This window comes from Bufo bufo, chromosome 3 (assembly GCF_905171765.1).
Source record: "Bufo bufo chromosome 3, aBufBuf1.1, whole genome shotgun sequence".
Taxonomy (NCBI): domain Eukaryota; kingdom Metazoa; phylum Chordata; class Amphibia; order Anura; family Bufonidae; genus Bufo; species Bufo bufo.
Genome location: NC_053391.1, coordinates 305,515,005 through 305,524,088, shown reverse-complemented (window position 1 = coordinate 305,524,088; position 9,084 = coordinate 305,515,005). Strand labels below are relative to the sequence as shown.

General features: G+C 41.8%; 1 protein-coding gene across 1 annotated transcript; it reads right to left on the bottom strand.

Moving 5' to 3' along the window:
• Positions 1–493: 493 nt before the first annotated feature.
• Positions 494–7,102, bottom strand: FAM110D (family with sequence similarity 110 member D). The gene is made up of 2 exons (XM_040421890.1): positions 6,853–7,102; positions 494–1,684 (listed from the first exon to the last, which is right to left on the bottom strand). The coding sequence occupies exon 2, from the start codon at positions 1,599–1,601 to the stop codon at positions 495–497; it is 1,107 nt and encodes a 368-aa protein (XP_040277824.1). The 5' UTR covers positions 1,602–1,684; positions 6,853–7,102; the 3' UTR covers position 494.
• Positions 7,103–9,084: the final 1,982 nt, after the last annotated feature.

The window sequence follows — 9,084 nt, the reverse complement described above, 5'->3', positions numbered from 1 at the left end:
GAATTCATAATGGCTATAAAAACATGAATCTTAACAGATCTGTTTTCCATCTTTAATGTGACCTTAAAACCAACAAAACACAATGCCAATTTGGAAATTTGCTGAAAATAAATATCTACAGTAGATGATTCAACACAGATTCCTCTACATATTCTAACATCATTGAAATTCTACCATAGAATTACGGTAGCTGATTTGTCAGCATATTTTAATGTGTTCACCTTTCTATACGTTAATATTGCCAACAACAACAAAAATGTAATGCAGTAATAACTAGGTGGTATAGAGCATTAACATGAAATGATGCAAAAAGGCTGTACATAAATTTAAAGCGACCAGTAAGGAAATTATTTTGTCTAAAAATATGAATTTAACTTCAAATTTTACAACGATTTACAAGTTTGTTTGGGAAATAGAATTGGTAAGATGTAGAAAGTTACTGTGGTTTTGTTTTCTTGCACTGTTAATAGCATTGAGTTGTGTTGTGAACCATGTCAAACAGTAGATTCCCTAGTCAGCTTCTTATTTTCCTGCCCTCCAATGCTACGTGCTTGATGACAGCTGTATATCCACTTTATTACACGGGCATTACGTTCAATTACAGATACTGGAGTTTTTTCTTCTTTCTCCTCTTCTGCAATACCAAGAGCACAGCTCACTCTGTCCATGGATTCCAGACTACCCATTGGTGTGTTTTCTTCTTTTTGGTAGCTATTAAGTAGGTTTAACAAGCTACCTTCCAACCCACAGCTCTCAAAAAATGTTTGGGCTTCAAAATCAGTAAAAGTCAGCTGGTCTTCTACAGAGACTTCTTGAACATTAGAGAACATGGGGCAAGGAGTTTGGCAAACAAGTGTTTTCTCTTTTCCTCTTTGTAGCCGTGGTGACAGTGGGACCTCTTGGTTGCAGGTTTGACCTGTATGTTGTGAAAACCGAGAACTTCTTTTTAATAGTGGTGTCCCTTGGAGAAGCCGAATGACCAGCCCTGCCTCCTCGTTGTTGTTTTCTTTGCTGGATAATGCCACATCCCGCTTCTGTCTGTAAATAATAAGGGAGTCTGGCCGGTTCATTCTTTTACCACTCAATCTCCTTAAACAGTGAGGATTGGTTGTCGGAGACCCAGGGGTTGTCTGTGGGTTGCTTCCATTCTGGGACAAAGGAAATTTGCTATTTGGGCTATATGTCTGTTCTTTTTGAGGCTGAAAATTAAGATGTGCTTGATTTCTCAGCACACTAGGAGACAGGCTTCGAGAATGAGATAGGATCGTTTTTGGTTTAAACGTTTCTGGTGAGGAAGGCCTTGGTGTGGCAGATGTAAACACATCATTACATTTATCAAAATTGGAATCACTTTGCTTTCGAGAGGCTTGTTGAGTAGTTGAGCTAAAGAGGTTGTTAACAGAATGTTCAGATTGTAATTGTGAACTACAAGGCATTAAGCTTGATTTCCTGGACAACACAGGGGTGATAGCTGGGTTTTGCCTGCGATGTATTACTTGTGGAGATTTCACATATTTGGCTTTATCTGCTTCAAGACGATCAGATGCAGTCCCCCTTCCACTGGATCCGTTGAGCGGTACAAGATGTCCCACTGGTGTCATAGTAATGTATAATGAGTCATGGATTGCTAAATGATAATGCCATGTGGTCACCAGAACTTCAGGGAATCAGATTAAAACAGCACCTGTAAAACACAGAGGATATACATTTATACAGTATAAAATAGGAAGTAGGAAATATTAGAACAACAAATAGGGAATATCAGAATAAAGGCAGAGTACTATTGGAAATGCTAGTGAATAATACAACTGATAATATACTAGCTGTAAGTGAATAAGATGCTAGAGTTTACAGAAACTATTTAAAAAAAATATATATACAAAGAATATATAGTACACACTTATGTCAAAACCAAGGACACCAAACAATATAAATACAGTAGATCAATACAGGGGCATAACTATACCGTATTTTTTGCCCCATAAGACACACTTTTTCCCAAACAAATGTGGGGAAAATGCCAGTGTGTCTTATGGAGTGAATACTAATGAGCGCTTTCATTATGGAAGCTCTCATTAGTACCGTAAGATCGGGAACCGGTGAAGCAGTGATCCCTGTGCTCTGTACTCACCGCTTCCTGGTTCTCTGCCATCGGCTGCGCTTTGACTGCGCACAGCATGAGGACATCAGCACTCTGTGACCTCACGCTGTGCTCGTCGGGTCACAGCAGAGCATGCGGCAGGAAGAGATGGAGCTGGATCCTGGAGCAGTGGAGGCGGCGGCAGTGGCATCCAGAGCAGGAGAGGTAAGTGGATTATTTTATTTTATTTGCGCTGAGCAAGGGGGTATGTACTGAGGTCTGGTGGTCATTCACATAAGGGGGTTTGATCTGAGGTCTGATGGGGGGGTATTCATAATGGGGCTGTTATCTGAAGTCTGGGGGTCATTCACATTGGGGTCTGATTTGAGATCTGGTGGGGTCATTCACATTGGGCCTCTGATCTGAGCTCTGATTTAGGGGTTATTCACATTGGGGCTCTGATCTGAGGTCTAATTTAGGGGTCATTCACATTGGGGTCTGAGCTGAGGTCTGATTGGAGGTCTGATCTGAGGTGTTATTGGGGTCTTATTAACATTGTGGTCTGAGCTGAGGTCTGATTGAGGGTCTTATTAACATTGTGGTCTGAGCTGAGGTCTGATTGAGGGTCTTATTAACATTGTGGTCTGAGCTGAGGTCCTCCTCTAAGGTGTGTCTTATGTGCAGGTGCATCTTATAGGATGAAAAATATGGCAATTTATAGGACCGCACAGCAGAATAAGATAGTGCCTCTATCACCTGGTGTAAGAAAATTAAAACAGCAGCAAAAGTAGCAAAAAAATTACAGGTATATATAATGGCAGAATATATCTGAAAACCCACATTACAACAAAATGCCTCCATATTGTTATTCTCCATACAAAGTTACAATAGTCTTGCACCTGATTGGGCCACCTCAATCTCTGGGTTCCATAGCAAGTGCTATGGCTGCTATGGCTATGGTTACGCCCATGCGTCAATAAGAAAATGTATAGTACAGATATATGACAAAACCCAATAGACGAAGCAATACAAAGAGGTCTATGAGAACATGTTTGATTCAGATCAGGGGCCTCAAACTTGCGGCCTGCACTCACATGGGGTTCCTGAGTCAATTATTTGCGGTCTGCGACCTGCCTTTGAGGGCAGGGCCGGCGTTAGGGGGGGCAAACTGGGCAATTGCCCAGGGCCCCATTGTCTAAGGAGCCCCCCTGCTTCAGTGCTGCTGTTCAGCTGAATGTACGAGGAAGCTGCACTTTACAATGCAGTGTGCGGTCTCCTCCCTCACATATAAGAGAAATCATTACCTAGTGCTGACAGGACCAGCGATAATGTCAGATGCAGGAGGCGGGGCTCAGCAGAGAAGAGGGGATGAAGGACCTGCGATGACCTCACCATCATTTGACCAGAACAGGAGGCGGAGCTCAGCAGTGCAGTAACATAATGAAGACCAGCCATGCATGTGAAAAAGTATGGATTCAATGTAAGTGCCAGGGAAATGCTGGGAGTTGTAGACTGGGACTACAACTCCCAGCATGTCCAGCTTGTTATGTAATATCAGAGTACATTACAAGAGGAGGTATAAGAGGAGAGGACTACAACTCTCAATATATCCAGGCCATTATTATATAATATCAGGGTACATTACAACACCCTGGATATGCTGGGGGTTGTAATCCTCTCCTCTTATAATGTACTCTGATATTACATAATAACTGCTTGGACATGCTGGGAGTTGTAGTCTTCTCGTATACCTCCTCTTATAATGTACTCTAATATTACATAATAATGGCTTGGACATGCTGGGAGTTGTAGTCCCATACTCTTATACGTCCCCCTGTAATGTGCTCTGATATTAAATAATAGACATGCTGGGGGTTATAGTCCTCTCCTGTTATACCTCCTGCAGTAATGTGCTCTGAATTAGGGCGGGGACGATGGATAGGGGAGAGTAGTCATCCGGCTAGGGTGCCATTTCGCTACCCATAAAGGGGCGCACTTATGGCCGTTCAACTTCACAAACCTCAGGCTGCTAGGCCTCAAGCCTGTGAGGCGTTAGAATAGAGCAAGAAGCCGAAATGACATGACTGCAACCTCCTGCTCTGGGTCTCGCATGATAACGTCATCATGTGAGACCTGGAGCAGGAGCTGTAATGTCATTGGGACCGCATGCATCAGAACGCAGCAACACAAGCCACAGATAAAACTGTGGTCTGCATCGCAGACAGTGGCAGGGGGACAGGAGGGAGGCTGTTGTTTTTTTTTTTTTTTTTTTTTTTTTTATACAAAATGTCCACACTGCTGGGGGCACCAGGGAAGGGGGGAGGAGATCATTATATATAAGGCACTACTGGGGAGGAATGGAGGAGTATTATATACATACTGGCACTACAGTGGAACATTATATATATATTTGCACTATGGAGGGAAGCATTATATATTGGAACTAGTGGGGGGCACTACAGGGGGACATTAGAGCCACTGGGAGCATTTTGGTTATATTATTACTACTAGAGTACTGTAGGGGCGTTATTATTATTTGACACAATATGGAGGGCATTGCTATTAATGGGGGCTATGTTGGGAAGTATTATCACTATTGGAGGCACCATTACTAATGAGGGCAATCTGGGTGTATAGTATAGTATAGTGTTTGTGGACATGAGGGGCAGCAGAACAGGCACAGTATTGGGGGTAGCAGCTTCAAGAGGTTCTCCGGGTTTTTTCATATTGATGACCTATCCTTAGGATAGGTCATCAATATTAGATCGGCGGGGGTCTGACACCTGGCACTCCTGAAGATCAGCTGTTTGAGGAGACAGCGTGCACTGTGCGCACGTGCCGTCTCCCTTCTCTCTTCCTGCTCTGCTGCTATATGTCTATTGGACAGCAGAAGTGAACAGCATGCACCGTCTCTTCAAACTGCTGATCGGCAGGGGTGTCGCGGACTGTGATTTTAGCACATTATTACAAGATGTGGGCCCCCTCTTTTGATTTTGCCCAGGGCCACATTTTGTCTAAAACTGGCCCTGTCTGAGGGGATGGCAGTTTTACAGAGGACCACAGGAACCTCCCCACCATTCAGCCTCATAGATCGCAGGCCAAAAGGCCTGAAGCTTATGAGGCAGTAGAATAGCGCAGGAGCTCGAATCCTGATGCAGGTGTTCGTGATCACGGTATAGTGCTGTCTGAGATCCAGCGTAGGAGGTCGCAGTGATGTCATCAAGACCTGCTGCATCGGGACATGGCAATTTAGGCCACAGTCCAGAAGAGACCTGTGGCCTGCATCACAGACAGAGTCAGGGAGCCTAAGTCAGATGTGTATATATATTAGGAATATAGGGGAGGGGGGGCATTAATACAGGTGGGAGCACTGCATGGGGAGCATTTTAATACAGAACACTACAGGAGTGACAGTATTACTGGCTGGAGCACTACATGGTGCAGTATAATACAGGGAACTGCAGGGGGCATTAATAAAGGGCAGAGCACTACAGTGGTCATTATAATACAGTAGGACATCAATACAGGCTGTTGCACTACAGAGGGCGCTATAGTTAAAAATACTGGGTGAACTACAGGTGGGCTTTATAAATACTGGAGCTACCACAGGAGGCAATATAACCACTGGAGCTGCTACAGGGGGCATAATAAATATGGGGGCCACTATATAGGGCATTATACCTACTGAGGACACTATATGGGGCTTTATTACTACTGTGGGCTCTATAGGGGTGCCTTATTACTTTTTGGGACTCTGAAGGGGTGCATCATAGAGGGGCCTTGTTATTGCTGGGGGAACTATAACGAGGCCTTATTTCTACTGGGGGCACTATGGTGGCATTATTACTTCTGGGGGTAATGTGGGGGCATTATTATTGGTCACAATATGGAGGGCATTGCTACTAATGGGGACACTCTTGGGGACCATTATCGCTATTGAGGGTACTGTAGGGGGCACTATTTCTATTGAGAGCAGTCTGGGAGTACTATGGGGGGACTATCGGTGCTATATTCTATTAACAATAATTTTTTATTTCAAATAAATGTAACCTGTCAACTGGAATTTTTTTCTCTGTGTGGCCCATATACCTGGCTGAGTTTGAGACCTCTGGTATAGATATATGTCAAAACCAAGCAGACCAAACAATACAAAGATGCTAGTAAGAATATTTATAATACAGATATATGTCTAAACCAAGTAGGCTAAATAATACAAAGATGTCAATAAAGAACATGCATAAATATATATATATATATATATATATATATATATATATATAAAAACACAGTGTGTGTGTGTATATATATATATATATACACATACATACATACAAACTCACATGCAAATACATGTTCCCTACATCTTCATCAAACCAACAATTCAGAGATCTAAAAATACTGACATCTGAGACAGCCAGAAATAGATCCAAATCTCCACAAGATGCCAGGCCACAAGCAGCTAAATGGTAGCTGAGCACGGGATGAATTTAAGTAAGAATAAGCACATCATACAGGCAAACAACACAGAGCCCTATGGTAGAGGCAATAAGAAACAAAATCAGCATTTGAAATCTTGTACTGAAACAATGAAAAATTCTGATGGATTATAGCAAAATAAATCAGTACTTTCTGTTATCACAACCGCCACATGTCCGATTAAATTAGCATACCAGACAACTAGCTTCTGTCACATCTGAGAGCAGGTACTATAAGGCACTCTTTATATTAGAAAATAAATCCCGGACAAGTACCCTCAAACTCATATTGCTCACCTCAAGCAGCTGTTGCAGAAGGTGTCCCCTCACCATCCATGAATCACATCTTTCAACTTGCAGGAGAGCATAAAAGGACAAGCACGTGATAGAATTTGTGAGATAGACCCAATGCCTGGTTTTTAGTGGGTTTGAAAAAAGTGGTTAAAAGTACAGTATGTGTGCGTGAGAGAGTGCAATAAGTTACCTACTGTGTCATAGTGCAATGTAAAGTGTGAATGTGTGTGCTTGTCACACAAGGAAATCTCCACCCTTTCCAGACATAGTCTCCTTTCTCATCCGTTTGTTGACTGCTCTGGACGTTAACTCCTAATTCTCCATATAAACTTTCCCCTGTTTAACCCTTAAAGAGTCTCTCGGGGTTAGAATTTTCACAGTGTTAGAAATGTTCGCATACATCAATTATACAGTGAACTTAAATGGATCATTTAAAATAAAAAAATAAAAAACTAAGACGTTTGCTTTTCCTTCCTATCATCATTTTTCCTAATGTGTGCACTCTAACTACTGTAACATTTTGTGCTTCCTGAATGGTAAATTTACATGTGTACTGTATAATCCAAAAATGCGGAAAATAATGTATGTTATAGATATCTGGAAGAAGGGGCAGTGTTTGAGAGTCATACCATTGTGGCTGGGCAAGGAGTTAACTCTGATTGCCCTAACAGATGATTCATTATATCTCATCCTAAATGCAGATAGCAGATGGCAAAGTCTGTTCAGGGTAGGGCAAGCAGATGAATAAACACAAGGGCCAGTTAAACATTCTAGAGTGGGTGTTTCTGTCATTGTGTTTGTGTCCAAAGAGTTTATTATAGACCAGGCATGCTCAACCTGTGGCCCTCCAATTGTTGCAAAACTACAACTCCCAGCATGCCTGAAAAGCCTACAGCTATCAGCCTACAGCAGGGCATTGTGGGAGTTGTAGTTTTTCAACAGCTGGAGGGCCGCAGGTTGAGCAAGCCTGTTATAGACCTTTATTGTAGACCTTGGTAATTTAACTGCACAGTCTTGTCTTAATAACCTTCATTTAAACAAATGGATTTCTTCAAGTTTAATAAAGGCTTCTAAATCGTATCATTTTGCTATCAATTTCAAATTATACAAAAATTATAATTTTTTTCCTGTTTGTTATATATTAAACAATGGATCATCTATGCTAGACCAAGACCCTTTCTGACAAATAAATGACAAATTAAGAAATATTGTGGACAGGCATCTTTTTTAAGTATATGAGACAACTGGTTTAGAAAAGCAACTGTGCAAACAAACTCCCAATAAAGTAAAGCTGTTTGGATAGCAGTAAATGCTACTACCCAATTACTGCCACAAACACAGACAACAGTTTTTTATTCTCATCAGTCCCGTGTTAAATCAGATACCACTGGATATGTGCTGCCATGTATGCCTGTTAGTGCATGTTCTGTATCTAACATCTTTTGCTTACTCTTGTATGCCAGCTCTGTATGATCATGGTGTAGTTTTTTTTTATTCTTCCATTGAAATGAACCTTTGCTTGAAAGTTAATATCAGGGGGGCAGAGCAAATATCAGTTTTGTACATTGATATATACAGTACAGACCAAACGTTTGGACACGCCTTCTCATTCAAAGAGTTTTCTTTATTTTCATGACTATGAAGGCATCAAAACTATGAATTAACACATGTGGAATTATATACATAACAAGCAAGTGTGAAACAAATGAAAATATGTCATATTCTAGGTTCTTCAAAGTAGCCACCTTTTGCTTTGATTACTGCTTTGCACACTCTTGGCATTCTCTTGATGAGCTTCAAGAGGTAGTCCCCTGAAATGGTCTTCCAACAGTCTTGAAGGAGTTCCCAGAGATGCTTAGCACTTGTTGGCCCTTTTACCTTCACTCTGCGGTCCAGCTCACCCCAAACCATCTCGATTGGGTTCAGGTCCGGTGACTGTGGAGGCCAGGTCATCTGGCGCAGCACCCCATCACTCTGCTTCATGGTCAAATAGCCCTTACTTTCAAAGTTTTCCCAATTTTTCGGCTGACTTACTGACCTTCATTTCTTAAAGTAATGATGGCCACTCGTTTTTCTTTACTTAGCTGCTTTTTTCTTGCCATAATACAAATTCTAACAGTCTATTCAGTAGGACTATCAGCTGTGTATCCACCTGACTTCTCCTCAACGCCACTGATGGTCCCAACCCCATTTATAAGGCAAGAAATCCCACTTATTAAACCTGACAGGGCACAC